The sequence below is a fragment of the Porites lutea genome, chromosome 7 (genome assembly GCF_958299795.1).
Source record: "Porites lutea chromosome 7, jaPorLute2.1, whole genome shotgun sequence".
Taxonomy (NCBI): Eukaryota; Metazoa; Cnidaria; class Anthozoa; order Scleractinia; family Poritidae; genus Porites; species Porites lutea.
The window spans coordinates 32,753,743-32,774,558 of NC_133207.1; the positions used below are offsets into that span (position 1 = coordinate 32,753,743).

The following is a 20,816-nucleotide window of genomic DNA, read 5'->3' on the forward strand; positions in this document are numbered from 1 at the left end:
TTAATCATAGAAAAAGACAAAAAATGAACCTACAATAACTACGATAACGGAAAGGATTACAATAGGAGCTCTCTGGATCTCCATTATTACCTGCCGACCAGAGCTTGTCTCAAACAAAGGAACTTCAGCGATTTCGCCTTTGATATTCTCATGCGGGACTGAGGTAACTGTTGGAATCTCGCAGCCCAAGAAATCACACAACGGTTTCCAACCTTGCTTCACGTTGTACACCAACAGCTTCTCTGGTGAAACAAGTGACTTAACGCGATGGTTGTGCCTGCGACATCGCTTACGCAAGACACAAGCCGACTTGGGGTTTGCAGAGCCAAGAATAGCGGTCAAATGAGAATAAAGAATAAAGATCTGTTTTCTTGAAGTTGGGGAAAGAACAGCCAAAAACCTGCGAGATATCACTGCCTCGAAGACTTGAAGTTGATTGACCAGACTCTTCAACCAAGAATCTTCTTCTCTTTCGCTTAAATCACTTTACTATCAGGATAAGCTTCCAGTATTTCCAGTATTTCCACCCAGAAAAAATTTCCGGAAGCGTCGACGATCGCGTCACCATGTTGGTAGACTCTCTTCACATCTAACTGGGCGCCATTTTGGAAAACATCAACCCAGTGGTCTTGGAAATCAAATACTTGCTCTTCCCAGTCAAAGAAAGTGTATCCAAGATGACGCAGAGCTTTGGAGATGGATGTAGTACCAGTTTTTCCTATACCTACACAAATTATCTTCATGATGTTTTTCTTAGGTCAGATCCTGTCTTCCACTGTATTCGATAACAGGCCAGAGGCTGGAAGATTGTTGTGAAAATGAAATGATCAGCATGTCACGAGCGTCAGACAAAGAAAAAATCTGAGTCCCCGACAGGATTCGAACCCTGACCTCCCAAACACCGGGCGTACGCTCTATGTTATCTCAGGATATCTCATCATTAGTAACACACAATAAAGCTTCAATTCGAGATTCAATTTAAGATTACTGACAAAACAAGTTTTTAGACTTTTTTAAAAAACTTGACAAACTTCTGTTAGGTCATGTTAGGTGGATATGTATTCCATCCAAACTGAGTATTGGTATTCATCAGTGTCAAAATTCTATAGATTTTAAGAAGACAATAAGCCAGAAGTGTTGCTTTTGTCGTTCTTTTTTCTGCCGGGTTAATATTCCTCTTAACCTTATTCCCGTTAAAGGATCTTTGAAATTATTCCACTCTTTTTAGACGTTTCCTCTTCTATGCAAACAACAACAAGATGACCCCCCATTCTAATTATTCTGAGCCCCCACTCCCTTGTTTTTTCCCTTCCCCACTCTCCATAGTGTGTAATGATCGGTCCCTGCGGATCAGTTTACAATTTTTCTACTTAGAAACTCGTGAGTTGCTTATGAGTTGCTCGTGCAGCTCAGGTATATTAAAGGAGGGCAAGGAGTCAAGTAATTCGTAAGTCTGAGAAAAATGTCTTTGTGTACTTGTGCAAATGTTTCTCTTGAATTTTTTGTTAAGCTTGGGAAATATATGGCTGACGACATTGAGCTGTAGATCAAGGGGTGGTTGTCGTGGTTTAGCTGCATCTGCAATAAGTGATGGTCAGCAGAAAGCTTAGTTTACTCATGCGGGGGAATTTAAATAATGGCGCAGGCGCTCGTAGCCGCAGATAGCGTGCACCATTCAATAATAGAAAAAAGTTTTATTTGTCTCCGCTTCTTGTATTTTGAAGCGAGATTTCCGCTTATGGTGGACGTAAGTTATGCGAATAGATGATTTAACGGCTAGCCCAACTCGGGACGAAGACATGGACATGATTTTAACTTCGAATTCCGAGCCACCTTTAGAGAAATCAAGCGTAAGAAGTTTGGACAGTGAGGACAATTGTTTGAATGGCATTAAATGGCCGCCAGACCATCACACAAAGAATACGGGCGACCGTAGAAGAGAGTTCACTTTTAAAGGTTTAGGGCCTAATCCTCCTTTGGTTACTCATGGTGGAAGGACTCTAAAAACACCCGCTCGTTATTTAGAGTCGGATTCGGACGATGCGAACACGAAGAGGAAGTTCCATTCGTCGAAGAAAAGAAAGCGTCTATTATCAGATTCTTCGCGTCGTAGGAGCACGACATTGTGTAAGAATGGTAGAACAAAATCTTTGGATAGAGACTCTTGTGATTTTTTAAAGAATCATAAAACGAAAGGACGTGTAATGTCGCCAAAAAGGAAAAATGGAGACAGGACAGACTTCGAGTGTGAAATCGGAATTGACCTTGCTTCGACGTCTGGCGTGGCTGCTTCTTTGTCAACATATTCCAATAACTCTCGCAGTCAACCAAGTGAATCTGTTTGCGTGAATGGAACGTTGAATGATCTTGAATTAGATTCGGAGACTTCGAACTCTGACGAAATACCTCCGAAAAAGTCACGGAGAGGAAGGCCTTCTAAAAATCTTGCACTGTTGACGAAGTTTCATTCAGTTGACAGTCCTTCGCCACATGGCAATTGTGCTACAAGTGCCACGAAAGCATCTCTCGCGTCACCTTCAACTTCAAAATTTTGGAAGAAAAGAAAACTGTCGAAAGGTATACGCAAGTTGCAAAATAACTGCCTTTCGTCGAGCAGCGATGATTGTGAGTTGGCGCCATCAACTCCCAGGAGAAGAGGTCGGCCACCGAAGAAATTGTTAGAAAGTTGCGAAACAAAACACGAGATAGTCAGGACACAAAATGGCGTTAAAAAACCTTGGGTGCGGCCTATTTTGAAAGCTACCGGTAAACGCTCGTTGTTGAAGCCTTCTAAGAAATCACTGGAGTGTTTATTACAGTCACCGGAAAAAGACATGACGAAGGTTAAGTCAAAGTTTGTTAAGGTGAACGGTTGTGGCATTCTATCTTCCGGAAAGGAGGTGAAGCGAAAACGTGGCCGTCCACCGAAGCCGAAACCTGAACAATTTATTGACGAACACAGGATTGAAGGAGACGCATTTCGCTTTACGGACGAGGACGAGGAAAAGGCCAGAGGGCCTGTGTTGAAACGTAAGTTAAAGAAATTAAAGTTGCAACGAAAGGGAGATAAGAATCCTCTTGCAGCTACTGCATTGAAGAAGAACGCTGTGGCTCACAAGCTGAAACGTAAAGCTGTGAATAATGTTAAGAAAACTCTACAGGTAAGAAATCAAGGTGATACAACTGACAATGAATTTGACCTGGTGGAGGAAACTGAGCAAACCTCTGATGTTCCTCTCAAACGTCGAAGGAGAAACAAAGCTGATAGAATTCTTGGAATGAGGAGAAATTTATCAGGGACTTATGAGTATTTAGTTCAGTGGAAGGATGGTACAAGCTCTTGGGCACCTTCAAATGAGTTAGTTGATTATGAGCTTGACTTCAAGTGTTTCCTTGGCCACGAGTGCCAGGAAGCGACTGTTTTAAGCAGACTTGCATACAAAGCTTATTGGAAGGATGATTTAATTCACTTTCATCAGAACCAGTCTGAAATTGACAGATTGGCATCCGCTGAGGATGTGCATTTTCAATTATTGCGAGATGATGCTGGCAATCAAGACACTTGTGCATCTATTGAGGAATTGCCATCTTGTGAAAAACAGTCTATTTGTAAAGAGGTGTCAGTTCAGAGATTGGATGATTATCTACATGTAACGATTAGTCGATCATCAAGCAAGCGAAGAAAGATTAACCAGAGAATTGTAGACTCTCTCACTCTTGTGCTGGAAGATGCGGCAACCGATGAATCAGAATTTGTTGTTATAAGTGGCCTTGGAGATGACACTTTCTGTGGCATTGAGTTAAATGATCTTATCGACGTACCTTGTGAGGAGGAACCTCGACGCTATCGTAAAGATGTGGATAAGATCAGGTATGCTGTCATTGAGATTTCAAGGAAATACTCATATTTGTGCCCAGGGGCCTGTTGCTTGAACATCCCAATAATTTTTTTGGGACTCACAGCCAAGTATAAAATCAACATCTAATGAAAGCGAAGTTAATACCTAGGAAACGTCCATTTTGATTTGTTATCATATTTTCTGTAATACAACTGAAACCTCAACCTTGAATTTAAACATGACTGTAAACACAGCAGCTTTCTGGGCCAAGTAACCACAACTTTCAAGATTTGAGTTTAAGCTTGAAATATGCTCCTACTCCTCTCCACCCTTAAAGTTTGCATTCCACCCCCCCTTCGTTTCGGCTCAGAAAATCAAATAAGCAACCTGGGTACAAATTTAAGTGTTAATAGTAGGTGCACATTCAATAATGTAGTGGTCTTTCTACAAACAGTAGTCCACTTGTAGCCTATTTAAAAGCCATTTATAAAGTACATGTAAACAAACAAGTTGTTCCAGGTCTGGTTGGCCAAAAGTGATTTACTATGGAGTTGTAATACAGTCATTTTGACTTTTTGATTTCAAAACTGAAGTAGACAATGTTTTCCATATAATTATGAAGTTTCCACCTGATTGGCAAGTTCTGGTAATATTTTCATGATCTCTGAGATAGCTCACAAGAACTCTGAAAACACTGTTCTTCCCTCACAGTGCATTTTCTCAGTTTTTCGTAGTGTCTCATTTCCATAAAACTTAAAATTACAAAAGACAAGATATTTATTATCATAATATTGCCTGTACAATTTCTTGACACGCAGTTAGCCAAAAACACTAGTCGTCACTCGTGGCGTGCCAAATTAATTATTCTATAATTACAAATCAAATATTACAGATAATAAGTAGAAAGGAAAGAAAAAGAAAAGAAGAATATGTGTAATAAAGTCAAAAGCAAGAAAGACAAAACTGTTTAATGCAAGCTGTGAAAGAAGCTAAGGTTTGGGATTTCACTTAGTTCGCTTACCTCGTTTAATATTTTCTACTGGTTAAAATGGAACCTTTTTTCAGGACTGTTTTGTGCCAACAAATTGTTTTGGTAAATCTCAAGTGATTCATGTATTTTGAGAGAAGTTTGGAGATGTTTTCCATGTGCTACACTGTTTGAAGTTCACTCAAGGGTTTTGAGTGTTTCTTTGTGTATAGCTGCTCTAAAAACAAAGAGAGTAAGATGTATCACATGGTTTTCTTTGTTAGCCTCATCAAGGTAAAGTGAAGGGCTCAACCCATAAAAACTTCAGAATCTACTTTCTGTTTTATGTACTGGTGCTTATGTTTGAACAATTATTTAGAAATCGTCCTGCATTGAATTGCTTTACAGATTTCAGTATCCCTTGTGCCCTTGGCGCTCTCGTGCAGTGTACATGTGGCAAATCTAGCCAAAGATGAAAATTTTCATATTAATACTTGCAGTCTATGTGTTACATTTAACCGCTTCCGAAAATTTGTGTGTATTTTCCCAAGTATTTTTGCATGGACTTTTTTACATGCATATTTCTCAGGTTTCTCTTGTGTAAATTGTGTGCAATATGGCAGATTTAAATGCAAAAAAAATGTGTAATGCTGCAGCTTTCCTGGCCTGTACTGTAACAACAACAAGATGCAACAGTACAGAATATTACATTGCCTACAAAGGGGAAAAATATTGACACAACTGTACTAAGGCTAGTCTTAACTTGTGTTTAAATAGCTCAGGCATTTCCCACAACAGTCTTGTCCATAAATTTTAGGTGATGCACAATGCACTTACTTAACGCATTTAACCTAAAAATACAAGGATGTACAATGCAATTGCATCAAACCAGCTTTACACTAACACCTCTTCAGAATGTTGTAGGACGCACTCTGTTCACACCATCTGGCCCCAGTTGTTCAAAAAATGGATAGCGCTATCCACCAGAAACCAATCAATTGCACTATCCAGTGGATAGTGAGTTATCCGATGGATAGCACTATCCAACTTTTGAACAACTAGCCCCAGGGCTGTATTTTATGCTGATAGAATTGAGGTTTCATGTAAAAGATATTGCAAAATTGGAGATGTTTTTTCAAGAGGTTTTCTGAAATTAATAAGAAAGTGGCTCTTTTCTTTTCTGAAAAATAATTGGCAATACTCCAAGAGCAGTGGGGATAAGTCAGTTTTTCTGGTACCTGTCTTCCAATGAAACTCTTGCTAAAACTACTTGAAACAGGAGTTTTACACCTAAGACCTTCAGATTTGAATAAGTACAGTACTTGTTTAAGTTATGTTACCTTGGCAACTAAACAACAGGTGGTTTTACCTTTGAGGAAAACAAGAAAGATTTTGAATTTCCTTTATTCTTGGAGGGATTCTGAAATAATTTATGTTCATAAACTTGAAGAAGAGCACTGAGAAGATTATAGAACCAAGTCATTTTTTTTCTCCTATTCCACATCTTCTACAATATTTAGGCCTTTTTCAATATTTCCAACGCATCTGTTTCTGATATAGTAAAAAGTCCCTTCTAGCATCTGTTGAATATTATTAGTTCTTTAAGTTCTCTGGAACATTGTATAGAAATCTTTTTTTATTATTCGAGGCAAATATAGATATAGGATACTCTTTATTTTGTATTTTAGGAATGTAACATACACAGATATGTTAAAATTTTCCAGTGCACTTAAGTGGAGATGACAAAATGCCAGTGATAAATACAAATAACATAATGACTGAATGTATTTTTTCTGAATCAGGATGAAAGCATAATTTTTTATTATCACAACACATTTCTTCAACTTATTAGAGATGTTAAGGTACTAGTATGGGTGTATGGGTGCAGGACTGAGTTTGGGTGACTTTCCAATGTAAATTTGTGTCCACACAACTCTTGTTTATGTTGTTAATGACCAGAAAATATTCTGTAGATGGACAAAAACTTTGTGTCATGAGTGGATTACATAATAGGATATTTCCTTGGTGTTGGGGAAACCATTGGTGGTTCAGTTTTATGTTGTGGTTATAGTTCAGTGTCTTCAATGTTTTTTTTTTTAACCCTTTAAGCCCCAATATCCACATACAAATTCTCCAAACTGATCTCTATACATTTTCTTAAAGAATGTGTTGAGAGAATTTGGTAAAAGAGCAAGGCATTTTCTCTTAGGTGATCATTTTATTAATTCTCTTGACAATCGATGGATATGGTTAGGAGAAAATTGATGTCGGTCACCATTGGGACTCAAAGGGTTAAGTCATTTGTTGATTGCACCCGTCTGCAACACCGAGAAACTTCCCATAATAATGCTTTGCACTTGTAAACTTGTAGCCCTCACTCTATAGATTGGTGTGATAAGGATAACTCAACAGATTTAAAAAATACCAGTATGTACATTACAACTAAACAAACTTGTAATGTTGTAACTTTTCAAGTTGTGATGTCAATCAACTTCCAATAACTTAAACCCTTGCTAACCTGAACATCGCAAAAATTGATTTTCTCTGGATTCCTTCATACATTTACTGCAATTTTAGCATCGGTTAACTCAAACTTCCTGCTTACTTCTCAAAGTCATTAATTATGCATAAAGAAAGTACAAAGGAAATTATTGTTTCATGACTGTTTGGAAATCAGATGAAAAACGGCTCATTTTTGCATCCTTAATTTGTCTTTCTAAAACCATTTTGGTTGAGAAGTAATATCAAGCATGCGACATAGTGTTTCATCACCAGATGAAACACCTCAAAGTTTGTCAAAAAACAACTATAACTACTGCACACAAAAGCAACGTGTGCAAAATGATTGACTCCTGCGAAAGCGATGTAAAAGCACTTAGACCCTGCTAAACCGCAAGACCGCTCCACATACGATTAGTGGTGGAGACTGCTGGCCAGCATTGTCTCATGTTTAACCTCATCTAAATTAAATTTAGCCACATTAAAAAATACTCAGCTGTGAAAAGTATTTTCAACTCTCTTTTCAGTTTTTCATCCAGTGATAAAACACTGTGTCTCATGCTTGATGTATTTAATACTTGAAGTAATTTTCATTTCCTTTCAGATCATTTTCTATGAATTTTTTTGGAGAATACAGGTTGACATTAGGACATGAAGGAATAACCAGTGGGGCTTTGTTACTGTTATATTGTCTGATGACAGCGACAGCAACGAGAACATCAAAAAAGCAATAGGTTTTATAAGCAAAACAACAACGTTCAGCACACCCTTTTTGCACATTTCTTTGCCATTACTGTACAATTACAATGTGAAAATGCCTAAATTCACATTTTAAGGAGGGCATAAACAAGCCACCACAGAATTTTCTTTCTCTTTCTGGACTTGTATGGTTCTTAGGAATTCAACTCGAGAAGAGTTTGCCTACATTTGACAAAGTAAATGACCTCATTGAAATAATTGCTATGAAGATTGAAAAAACACCAATTCAGTTTTTACATGACATTTTCGCTGCTGTCGCCATCCTCTCATCTTAAGGTCCGTATAATTCATTACCTCTGTCAGTCTCACCATACTAACATTGTGTGTGTGTGTGTGTGTGTGTGTGTGTGTGTGTGTGTGTGTGTGTGTGTGTGTGTGTGTGTGGGTGTGTGGGTGTGTGGGTGTGTGGGTGTGTGGGTGTGTGGGTGTGTGGGTGTGTGGGTGTGTGGGTGTGTGGGTGTGTGGGTGTGTGGGTGGGTGGGTGTGTGGGTGGGTGGGTGGGTGGGTGGGTGGGTGGGTAGCGGGGGGGGGGATTATGTAAATGTTGATTGCTTATGTTTTGGTACAAGGTGACAAGGTTAATGATTTTGTAAATTTTTGTTTTGTTTTCTTTCTAGATATTTGGCTCAGGTTATGATAGACTTTCCAAAGCCAATTGTGGCAGCATTGAGGCAACCAGCCCAGGGTTTGGGTGCTAAGCTTGCATCTCTCTGTGATCTTGTTTGTGATGAGGTGAGTAGTCTTTTATTTGCTAGCTGATGAATCTGCAAAGATTCGCTCACAAAAGCACTGATCGCAACGATCGCTAGAGAGCAAGGCTGTATGTGGTTTGCCCCTGCAAACTCCAAAGGGGCACCCCCACAGATCATGTGCAAACTGGGCGAACCGCTGGCAGCATTAGTTCGAGACTAACCTTGCCTAAATTACATTTAGCCACATTAAAATACTGCATTAATTTTAAAGGCCACTGGCTGACTATGTTGTGGCAGTGTCATTGTACTGGCCCGCTGTTTGAGAACCAATAGACACCTTAAGATTCTTAGACAAGGACGACTACGAGTATGAGATTTTCTCATTACTTAGAAGTGCTCACGCATGAGCCAGGGTCATTTTGGTAGCGAAACGTGATAGTCGTAGTCCTTCTACCATGAGTTTTAGCAAGAATGTGGTAGTGGTGGAAACAAGTTATCATGTTTTCGAAGTTTTATCATTTTGCGATCCGTAATAAATAAAGATAGCAAAGATAGCACTGCTAACTTTTCTGATGAAAAAAGTATGCTGAAGCTTGGCCATGCAGAGTATGCACTAACTAATAGATGTATATATATTTTTAGCCTTGTAAGTAGTTCCCTTTTTAAACCTAAGCAAATTTTATGGGCTTGCACATTTATATTTTTAATGTTAATTCATGTGTTGTTTGTTGCAGGCATCTACTGATGAACCAGTCAGTCTTCAAAATGTTTCCAAGGGTCGGGTGCCTTACTGTTTTACAAGATTGATGGGAAGCACATCGGTTAATGAGCAAATTCTTGTGGGGCACAAGGTGTCAAGTTCCACGTTGAACTGTGTGAGTTCATTGTCTGAAGTCTTCAATCACACAAGGTACACTGCTAACATGTCAGCGTCACTAAAGGCCATGGCTGTGCCAGGAAGCATGGTATATGATGACAGTTGTCAGGTAGCGCAGAACACTGATGAGCTGTTAGAACTGGAACAGCAGCTTCTTCAAGAAGAGAGAAATGCCAGAGAATATGTTGAAGAGATTCAAGGCCTTTGGAAAGATGTAGTTTCTCAAAAAATTTACTCACAGGCGTGAAATTTAGCATACGGTATTATAGTAACTTTGCCCTTTATTGCATGCTGTGTAGAACCAGGCAGAAATGATAGTTCATGTCTTGTTAGCTTAGTTACATGTTGTTGTAGCATTGCTGCTGTATTAAGCTATATGCCGGCTATTTGTATTTTATGGCCCTTTTTCATGCATGTTAATACTCAGTAAATTAAAAGTTGTAAAATAGCTTATCTTGGGATAGAACTGAGTTTCCCTTTCTATATATATATATAGAGGGAGAGAGATATTATAAAAATATTAACAAAACATTTCTGTCAGTGTTGAGTTAATATTTAGGCAATTGTAGTATATTCATCATACGTGTGTACAGAATTAACATTAGACACAAAAGCCACTTCAGTAGGATGCTATGTGCATATCAGTCCAATTCAGACAGCATGTCATGTCTGGTATAATAATATTTAAAAGTGATGTTGGTGATTTTCCAACTTATCTGAAATTCATTTTAAACTTCATAAAACTGTTTGGTGCTGTTCTCCTGTGGTGCAAATCTCTATTCAGTTGTTCAGTTTGGTTAATAGCCAACAAATACCGCTGTCTCACGTCAGTCCTCCCCACAAGGAACATTTTGCAGGAGGGATGTGTGCGCCTAAACGACAGAAATTCAGTATTGATGACATAAATCAAAGTTTACATAATAATTTATTAATCTGGTAGTCATAGGGAAAATAATGTAAATTTGTTTGAGTTAATGTTCCTCCTAGCCTAGTATGGTAAAATTTTGAGTTCTTCTGCAAATGAGCTACAGCAAAACAAATAATGACTGTTTTGTATAATTGATGCGTTAACCAATCTGAACTGCCCACCAGATTCCAGAGTGATTTTTTGTCGTCACTATGAAATCTCTGTTGTTGAGGTGCAGAGGTCTCTTCTGCAAAATGTCCCTAGCGGTGAGGAGTGAAGAGTGAAGAGTGAAGACTGTTTTTGCAGGCTGTTTGGTTACACTTTTAACACTTAGTGTTAGAGGGAAATTGTTGAAGACCTGCATGCTATTAACTTGAAACATTGTATTATAGCTATTGTATCATAATAACTAAAATCTGACACCCTTTTTAGTTTCATCATATGTGTAACCCTGTCTTATCGTACCAGCAGCTGCCCATTTCTACGGCCCACCATAACCCTAATTGTAGGCGAAAACACGTCTCTTTCATTAGCTTGATTCTTAGACAGTCCAAGGTCCAAGTATGTTTTTGTGTCAAATAACAAGCAGAACTTCTTCAACCTCTACAATGTAATAAAAGCTGTGAATGCATACAGTGTAGGTTTGCGTACATTTTTAAACTTAATGGACTCATGTGGAAGTGGCCATACATTAGCATTAGTTAGTTAACACAATAAATATTTTTCCAAAACACAGACCATGCAACCAGTAGTCAAGGCTGTGCTCGAAGGAAAATTGAAGGGTGCCCAATGTTCTGAAACTGTTAAATCTAGGGTGCCCAGCATATGATTTGTATGAAAAAACTAATTTTTTCTAGTCACCCAAGAGCAAAAGTTGAGCGCCAGGGGCCACCGGGCTCTGCCAGAGCACAGCCCTTCCAGTATTTGAAAAAAAGAAAATAACAATTTGATTTATTGAAGAGCATTGTAGTCTGGCAGTCAGTCAGAGTATCATTGACATGAGATAACAAAGATTTCCCGACACCACCACTTGTTTCCACAAAATAACATCTTAGAAACAAGCGCAGAAATTCCATACTGACGATGCATCACTACCCAGATCTTCAAAGTGGACAGACTGCAAATTATAAGTAGTAGCTAAAAAATATATAACATGTGGCAACTGTTCATCAGTAGGATGCGTAAAATGCGTGCTATTCCACAATTGGTTTCGGCTCCATTAAATCCTTGGTATTGCTTCTGATTGGTCGTGTCGTGTGAGAGACATGCTTCAGCCAATCAGAAGCACTACCCAGACCTGGGTAGTGGACTTTCTGCGCTCGTTTCTCAGACGTCATTTTGAAGGGAAACCAGTGGTGGCATTGTGGAATGTCAGCTGTTTACTCAGGCTAGTGTATCATCAGTGAATTGAAGAAAGGATCTGATGGTTAATTACAGGCAAAACCCAGCAGTTTTTGGGTTGCTCAAGGCTTTCGGAACAGCTTGTTTAATAAGTCAACAAAACAATAGACAAATGTGACCCAATGTCCCCTCATGTAGCTTTAAAAACAACAGCAGGAGTGATTTCAAAGGTCAATGAGAAAACAAATTTGTGAGCTTCATGGCTCCAGCAAATTTTTCATCCCTATAACATTAGCTAAATTGAAGTAGATTTCATACCAAGTATCCTTTGCCACTTTTAAAATAGCCTTTTTGAAACACCCCGACCTATGTGTACTTGGTGCTTGGCAAATCAGGGGTTTTTATTATTTCAAAGAGGGTGGGGCCATACTACAGGAAAAGAATACAGTTTTGCTAAATAGTAATGTATGGTTAAAAAATTTCACCAGACCGAGCATGCTTTGTCTGCCAAATGCTTCAAAAGTTATTTTACCACCACCATCAGATTTTTTCACACCTTAATATCATTTCAAGTGGAAGTATAATTTATTATACCTTTCACCTTCAACAGCACTCAGGTTAACAACATTTTATTCCTTTTGCGTGGCCAGAAAATGCAAAGAATTATTTTTGAAACAGCTGAATTTCTTATTATGATAGGAACCTTAAATATTGTGCATTGCTTCCATTGCAATTCTAATCCAACAACTCTTATTTAAGACTTTCATTGCCATGTAGCTTTGTCATAAATAAAAGGAAAATAATAGCCATATTTTTGTGAAGTTTGACATGTACCATTAAATCTGTTATGTATAGTTAGGTTTTTGATATTGTCATCCAATGAAGGCAAAAATTAATATTAAATAATGTTTGAACATTGTTACATTGATGTTTTTGGTTTCATTCTATTTTACAAGTTCTGACTGATTTCCCATGGGTATAAAAGAATAAATTTCACAAATGGGTAAACCAAGAAATATCCAAAAATTCTGGGTAGAAGGGCAAAGAGTACATGGAGATACTTTATCAAGTATGCACTCCTTCAGTAGAATATTGCTTACCATTACCTATCCCCTGGCTCCAGTCTCTCACTGACTGAGATTCAAACTGACCACTGACAGTAAGAGTTAACTGTATTTTATAGTAACTCATCAAAATGTAAAAAAATGACTCCAGCACACTGACTCTGGTACCATTTATAATAATATTTATTATTTCTTTCAACAAAATGTGACGATATGACTAAAATTTGAAACATATTACTTCATAGGATGTTACAGCATTTAACAGGAAAAATATTAATGAGTAACACTATTTAATGTGTCAATGTATCCAAAGTTATCACGAATGAAAACTTCAGTTTGCAAACAGGTGATAAGGAATATGACGTATTACGCAGATTGAGGAGGGTGTAATCCGCCCTTTACCTTCAGCTTTGGTGGATAACACCCACCTCGATTGGCTCCTGGGCCCAGTTGTCGAAAGATGGATAATTCTATCCAGTGGATAAATCGCTATCTAGTGGATAACACAATGGGTTTCCCTAATTCATATCGCTGGATAATCCGCTGGACAAAAAAATTGTTAAAAATATTGCTAAGAACATTATTTTACAAAATATTCTTTAATATTAATGATGTGAAGGGGAAAAAACAACCAGATCATTGAAATAGCCCCCGTTATTATCCCCACCACCAAACACAGCAATCTCTTCTTTTCCTTCATGTTCACTCTGTTCTGCCAAACAAAGAGCCACATGTCCTGCTCTGGCTGTTAGGGAGATACTTGTTTGAACTGTAATCCAGGTAAAGGTTCCTGTGTGAGCAAAAAATTTCAAAACAATAAACAATTTATTCACTGTACCACATCTTTGTTTCAGCAGGTGAACTCACCAAGATCAAAGACAAAAGAGTCTGATAAAGTCTGATTTCCATCATATCCCCCATGAATGAATATCCTTTGCCTTGGAAGAACAGCAGATGCATGCCAGCTACGGGGAGATGGTAATGAACCAGTCATGGTGGGGCTTGAAAATTCCATCATTGCTGTAAAAGACACAGATGTAAAATTATAATAGTCTGCCTCAATGCCGAGCACTTTCCTAGCTAGTTAATTACTGCATTAAATTTCATACATCTTTGATGCATTGGCTCTTTTCCTCATGTTTGCATCCACAGAATAAACTGGAATAGCTATGTTACAGACAGCCAGATTTCAAAAATATAACACATCTCTTGTGTGTCTGCTCATTGGTTTTATTAAAATGATAAATTTTCCAGCAACAAAATACAATAAGTTGCTTCTTGAAACTACTGATTGGATGATAATGATCATTAAAAAATTTTTAATGACCATCAGAAGAAATAAATTTCACATTTCAGCAAGAACTTAGAAGTGACGAAATCAACTTACCCAAGTCTATGATAGACACATCATTGAAACACTGTGGAAAATCCCAGCCTCCAAATAAAACTAATCTGTTTCCCAGCAGGGATGCTGAATGTCTGGACAAAGAAGAAGATTACCAACAGCTGAATTTTTTAATGCAAAAAAAAACTGATAATCGATTCCAGACCATTCTTGAGATCAGTGAAGGTACAAATCTTACCAAATTAAATCAATAAAAAAATTTATTGCACCCCAAATTTGTTGCTGAAAGCAGCTGACTGCTTTATTTGTAGGACTTGACAGAGCTATTTATAGAGCTTTTAAAATCCTTTTGAGTGACAAGATTTAGCTTGCTTTCTGATAGTCAGGTCCAAGACTCCAACATGGTGGGGAAATTAGTGGATTGAAATGTCGACAGAGAGCCTGGAACATGCTAGATTTCTACTGACACACCTTGGTATTAAAGATTCAACAAAAATTATGAATTAAAAAAAAAATAAAAAAATAAAAAAACTTCAAGTCTAAAATAATTAAATTTGTCAACTCCTGACTGAATGGGTATCCTATGGCACATGGCATCACATGCATCAGTTACTAAGGTTTGAGACAATTTGGGTATGCTGTAATCTTACCCTGATTTTGGGCTGGGTGGGTCACCTGTGGTAAGTGGCTTGTACCAATTGTTTGCATTAGTGTCAAAGATATAGAGCTCATTACTGCAGCTGTCTGGCTGCGGATCTGGGTTAGGATACACACCACCAAATACAAGAAGCTCTCCATGAAAGAGATTACAACTGTGATATGCTCTGGTTGGCGCATTACCCATAGCCTGGAAAAGAAAATCTAACATGAGGCATGGCTTTCACCTCTGCTGGCCGGCTCCTTCCCCCTCCATGGTTCCTTGCCCCTTGCTGTGCCCCTCTCCCAACTTTCAAAATGTTTAATAGCCTGTGATGGCTTCAAAAAGGCCAGCTCTGTGGCAAAAGAGTAAATCATGGGTAAAATGATGGATAATTCAGGGACTGAGAAACCTAAGGCCTTTTTTCTATCAATGAAAATAGAATCAGTGTCCAAATTAAAAAATTAAGGCTACAGCAAATTCCTAAGCTCCTGCATAGCAAGCAGTTTTGTTCAGAAGGTGCGATGATGGAGCAAAAATGAGTGGCAAAACTGTGGGGAGAATGGAGGGAAAAAACAAGAACATCTGCTCGCCAGACAAAACAATAGTCAGCTACAAAGGCTATACAAGTTGCTTTTGATAAACATGGGGAAAAAATAATTCATCATAAAGGGACTGCTGAGGAGGTTAAAATGGTCATACCATGGGATTTTGTCCACTCCAGAAACCTAAAAATAGTAAATTACAATATGTACAACCTGTTTGTTAAACAATGCGTACTTCTGATAATCTAACAACAGCTGGATCAGAATTATAGTAATGTTACACGAGACGATTTCACAACAACAATTTTTAGCGCAACAAAGCATGGCAACATTGTTTCGAATGGGTACAACATTGTTCCAACATAATATTTGCAGAGCTGTGTTGTGCTAAAAATCATTGTGGCGAGTCGTTCCATGTAACATCACCCTTAGGGAATGACCTGTGGGTAATGAAGGCCAGTCCTAGAACCTGGGCACATTGGACCAGATTGGATCAACCCAGCCTACTAGCTGACAAACATTTAGGATGGGGTTACAGGGTATGACCCAATCCAGTCCAATCCAGATTTGTCTTTTGTATATAGTACAAACCTTGACAGCAGACCAGGTATTTGTTTGAAGATCCAGAATATTTATGTCACTGAACCATCTCTTGTTTTTTGATCCACCATACACATAAATAACCTTCTTTTCAGGATCAAAAGTTACAGTGTGTCCAATTCGTCTGTCTGCTCCACCTCCCTCACAACTCTCTTGATGCCACATCCCACAACCTGTATATGTAATATTTGTTTTAAAAAAATTGTTACTGACTCAAGAAGAAAACAAAAACTATTGAGTGACTTAATTGAACCTGATGATAAAGCTGATTTTTAATCTTCAGTTCCCTTAGCCAATTAATATAAATCACTGACCTGAATTAAGGGTTTAATTGCACATACCATACAATCCACTGATTATTTATAGAAATATGTACACATAACGGCACATTGTTACTTAAAATGCAGCTCAAGATTTTTAAAGAGTACTTTTGAACAAATTCATACACAACTATAAGGTAAGAGTCAAATCTACTAAACATACACTGATTCACCATCTATTTTTTTCAGATTTTCTGGGGAGCTGAGGCAATGATGTTGTAGATGCACTTGCCCAGATCTTGTCCAGACAGAGGTGTAATCCTGGTAGTTGCAAGCTCAAGATGAAATACCACTGTACTGTGTCTTTTATCTAACTTTCTTTCAGACATGGTATATCCTTAATGCACACTGTACCAACTAGAGTTATTGTCCAGTAAAGTTAACATAATTATTAAACTCACCATTTGCAAAATCCAATGTCCACACAGAGTCTTTAGCCATTTGAAGCTTTCTTCCCTGCCCACCAATCAAAACTGCTTTGCTCTTGTCAGTTAAACACATGTCGTGACCCCACCGACCAGATGGCACTATAAACAAAAAAAATAATGATTTCAACATTCATGACAACTACTTTCCTACAGACCATAATGCTAGTCTTACAAGTGACTTATAATCTCTTTAATCAAATTCTCCTTCTCTTTTCACAAGCTAGCAAATTATACTCAGTAACTTGATAGGAGAATTCAAAAGTTGAATAGAAGTCACTTGGGGGCTTTTTACAAGGATTAAACCCACTTCTAAGTACATGACTGTCCAAAAACCCTGACAAAATGCTTTTTGATTGGCATCAACAAAATCCTGAGTGGGGTCAATTAACAATTTACAGTTATTTTTTTATTAATCTTTATCAATCCAGCTCTGTTGATCATTCCTTCACTCATAACAAGCAGTGATTTTCTAAGGAGAAGAAACAACAAATGAAACATTTGAAAGGTAAAAGAGAGAATAGTGTTGTAGTTCAAGAATCTGTACTAGCTATGGTTACTTACCTTCATTTGAGTTCACAGCTGATGGGGTAGTGGGCGGCGTTGGTAAAACAGGGCTTTTTGCAGCATTGCTCCTGGGACTCTGATCTCTACTACTAACTGTACGCTGCCTCTGACCCTGTGCTGGACTTAATGAAAATAATTTTGTGTGACAAAACCACTCTCATTGCTGTTGACAAAAGGACTGTACCAAGACCTATTTTGGAGGTTTGAAATAAAATTCAGCTAAAAATGGTTTCAACCTCAATAATTATTATTCACAAAAAAATTAATTAAGTTCAGAAAAAAATTCGGAGAACAGAGAAATGAAAAAAACAAAACTCAACCCAGCTGATATGTTATTAAGTCCGAGGACTAAACCCAGACAGTCGTAAAATATTGGGAGGGAGCAAGCAGTTCCACCAATAAACTTGCTCATCTTTGTTAAAGTCGTGATTTGTGGCCTCTTCACATGAAGACTTTCTACAGCAAAAACTTGTTTTATAATATTATCATATCATATTATCATAACACTATCATTATAACATTGTTACACATCTGTATTATATAGAAATCACAATCAGTAAAAATACCCATCACTTATAGGAAAGTCCAAAATATCTATTGGCAACTTACGTTTCAGCATTACTTCGTCTTCTTTTCTTTGTTGGTGGAGGAGTCATTGTTTCAGTTACTGTTGGAGGAATTGCCTCTGCCTTTCCACATTCAACAAAACTGAGCTTTTGTTGTTTGAGGTTCTTGAAATTCCCTGATGGTGTAATAGGACTCTTAACACAGTCTTTCTGTACTTTGTGAGTTGGTGACAGAACAGTCTCTTCCTTGTTATACTTATTTTCCTTGTCCTCACAGGTTTTCGCTTTCACTGTTCTAAGAGTGAGTTTAGCCATTCGCCCCTAAAGAATTAAGGTATCAACATGAAACAGAACTACGGTCAGCAACTCGACCTCTTTTAAAAGACTTGAAAAAACGTTTTAAAAAAATGATAAAGGTTTGCTTGTAGTGGAAGTGCATGTCTAGCTTGTCCAGCAAGATTACAGGCACTCCACTTAAATAATTAGAGACAAAGATGTAAATAAAACAAAACAGGAAAAAAGCAACTAGCAGCAAGGCAATCAGTTGGCTATTTGTAAGTATGGCCAAGGATTTGAACTCGGGACAATATCCGAGAACAAATCCAGCAAGTGGCCAGAACAGGTCTAGTACACAGGATTGCTAGTCCAATGTGTTGACCACTTAAATGCCATTTTCAGGATAAACCAGATATTTCTTTGTCTCTAATGAACAATAAGGAATAGGGGACAAAGGAAATTCTGAATCAAGCTAGGTAGAATACTGGTTAACCTGAGAACAGATTTTACCAGCTGCAACATTACCTGCTCACAAAGTTCTTCACTCCTCTTCAAAAACTTGGTGTTCCAACCTTCATCCCAACAGATAACTTTGCTTTCACTCGTTATTGTTCCTATTTTCTGAGGTGGAAGGTCTGGGTCAACAGTCACTTCAGCTACGATTTCTTGTCCTTTGAAGCATGGTTCCCATTTTCCATAACTAAATATTATAATTTGTTTGGGCATTGGAAGCTGGAAATGACAGTGGAAATGTTTCTTAAAATCTCCTTTATCACTGAAACAAAGGAAAAAATAGAAAAAGGATGAGGATACATCAGCAGATAATCCACTTTTTTTGTTAGGAAGTTGGTGCAATTTATTGTTCCGTTTCTATCACTAGTGATGGAATCTGAGTCAATGGCAACCACAAACATCATGTTTAAGTGCAGCCCATGAATACAGTCGTCTCTCCTCCGTGGTCACCACTAGAGGCGTTTCACAGGAGAGACCACTGGGCCTCAACGAGAGAGAAATTTCTAGGGGGGTAAATGGGTTAAAATAATTGAGGAAAAAGGTACTACTTTTACTCTGTAAATGGCTAGACCTTTGCAAGTCTCAAACTACCAGCACTGAAATGTAGAAATGGTGGTTTATAGACAAACTAAACAATAAACCTTAAAATCATGTCATAAGCTTACAACGAGGTGAAAAGTACAAAAAAAAAACACTATTGTAAGTCTAGATGGGAACATATAAATATACTCATTAAGAAATTTCCTGACGGTGCAAGAGAAGTGTCACATGTAAGTTGCATGAGGTGCTTACTTCTGTAAGCTTTACAGGTCCAGGGGGAGGGGTACTCAACAAAGTTTTACACTGCAAGGCTCTGCCCCGAGGTCCAACCCCTTACCCTTTTATATACCATTTTAGACAGAAAAGGAACCCCTCAGGTATACCTTTCTACTGGGAACTAGAAATGGCACCCCTTTCAAATAACTAGTTTAGAACTTTGCATCCCTTTTAACTGCTGTAAAATTAAATTATGAATAAATCACAAAACCAGAACATTTACCTCGACTTTTTCACAGCCATAAAATGCATCTGTTAGACCTTTTAGGCCTTTTTTATGACCAATATCACAGATTTCCCTACCCTTTCAAATACCTGATGCTTGAAAAAGGTACCCCCTTTGGGCAGAGCCTCCCGAAAGGGAGTGTTAAGAGAGTGGCTCCCCCCCCCTCCCCAAGATACAGTGTGAGGAGTGCCAAAGGGCATGTGTTTACTGGATTGAAATTGGGTATAAATTTTAACCATTTAGGCCTAAAATGGGTGAGGGTTTGTGCTTTCTGGAAGCAGGGTCCGGAATTGGGTAAAAATCAACATGCATGATTTAATACTGAGCAAACATTTCTTATTCATTTGGTTTGGCTCATTGTGAAGTTCGGCGTCTGAATCAACTTCAGTCCACATTAAGCCGTCATTCCCCGCTGAGCCAGGTGGGAAGAAAGGCTGAGCCGATCCAATTTTCAATTATCCGTTTCGAATTGATTCACACGCCGTACTTCACGTGAGTTCGATTCGATTTGTTATGTGAAGTACGGCTTCTAAACCGGGACTGCTACAAACCCCCACCCGAATTTTCCTGGAGTCTGCCCCGACCACTCATTAAAGTGATGCAACAGTTTCTTATGCAGTTATGAAGCTGATAAAGTTGAAGAAGGTAAAGGCGTCATTTGTTAACAGTTTTGCTTCCCGGCAATTAACGAAAATAACGAAGCCCCGCCGGTGTAGCGGGCCAGTCTAAAGCTTACCTAGATGAACGACTCAATTTTCTCGGAGCTTCCCAGACATTAAAGACAGCATACAACGAAAGAGAGTCCTCATCTGGAATATCCCTTGCTTTTGGAGTGCTCATGTCGAATAACCGACAAAAGATCATGAAATCATATACGACAAAGAACAACAAAATAAATTCATGAAATTCACAAGTGCGCGCTCTTTTTCAAGCGGAAGAAAAACACCAATGCTTCATGGGATATCAGACCTGGAGGGATATGTCATTTACACCTCCCTCCCCTCCCCTGAGTAATAGTTTGAAGCCTTTTGCAGA

General features: G+C 38.3%; 2 protein-coding genes and 1 pseudogene across 2 annotated transcripts; 1 reads left to right on the top strand and 2 right to left on the bottom strand.

Annotated features, from left to right (window-relative positions):
- LOC140944813 (uncharacterized) lies at window positions 1-894 on the bottom strand (annotated as a pseudogene).
- A 729-nt stretch (window positions 895-1,623) lies between these two features.
- Window positions 1,624-12,809, top strand: LOC140942857 (uncharacterized). The gene is made up of 3 exons (XM_073391870.1): window positions 1,624-3,871; window positions 8,682-8,796; window positions 9,491-12,809. Exons 1-3 carry the CDS (start codon window positions 1,755-1,757, stop codon window positions 9,878-9,880), a joined length of 2,622 nt encoding a protein of 873 aa, XP_073247971.1. The 5' UTR covers window positions 1,624-1,754; the 3' UTR covers window positions 9,881-12,809.
- A 317-nt stretch (window positions 12,810-13,126) lies between these two features.
- LOC140943420 (kelch domain-containing protein 2-like) lies at window positions 13,127-20,702 on the bottom strand. Its single transcript, XM_073392503.1, has 10 exons — window positions 20,518-20,702; window positions 18,752-19,001; window positions 17,994-18,271; window positions 17,382-17,506; window positions 16,794-16,919; window positions 16,064-16,245; window positions 14,941-15,137; window positions 14,333-14,424; window positions 13,813-13,965; window positions 13,127-13,735 (listed from the first exon to the last, which is right to left on the bottom strand). Exons 1-10 carry the CDS (start codon window positions 20,643-20,645, stop codon window positions 13,551-13,553), a joined length of 1,716 nt encoding a protein of 571 aa, XP_073248604.1. The 5' UTR covers window positions 20,646-20,702; the 3' UTR covers window positions 13,127-13,550.
- Window positions 20,703-20,816: the final 114 nt, after the last annotated feature.

What these genes read in the sequence shown, in the direction of transcription:
- LOC140942857 (XM_073391870.1), top strand. Translation starts at nt 1,755, where the DNA reads ATGCGAATAGATGATTTAACGGCTAGCCCAACTCGGGACGAAGACATG. An exon ending in AAAGATGTGGATAAGATCAG is followed by an intron (nt 3,872 to 8,681) that starts GTATGCTGTCAT and finishes TTTTCTTTCTAG; the next exon opens with ATATTTGGCTCAGGTTATGA. An exon ending in GTGATCTTGTTTGTGATGAG is followed by an intron (nt 8,797 to 9,490) that starts GTGAGTAGTCTT and finishes TGTTTGTTGCAG; the next exon opens with GCATCTACTGATGAACCAGT.
- LOC140943420 (XM_073392503.1), bottom strand. Translation starts at nt 20,645, where the DNA reads ATGATCTTTTGTCGGTTATTCGACATGAGCACTCCAAAAGCAAGGGAT. An exon ending in AAATTGAGTCGTTCATCTAG is followed by an intron (nt 19,002 to 20,517) that starts GTAAGCTTTAGA and finishes CCTTTGTTTCAG; the next exon opens with TGATAAAGGAGATTTTAAGA. An exon ending in TGTGTCTATCATAGACTTGG is followed by an intron (nt 13,966 to 14,332) that starts GTAAGTTGATTT and finishes TGTCTTTTACAG; the next exon opens with CAATGATGGAATTTTCAAGC.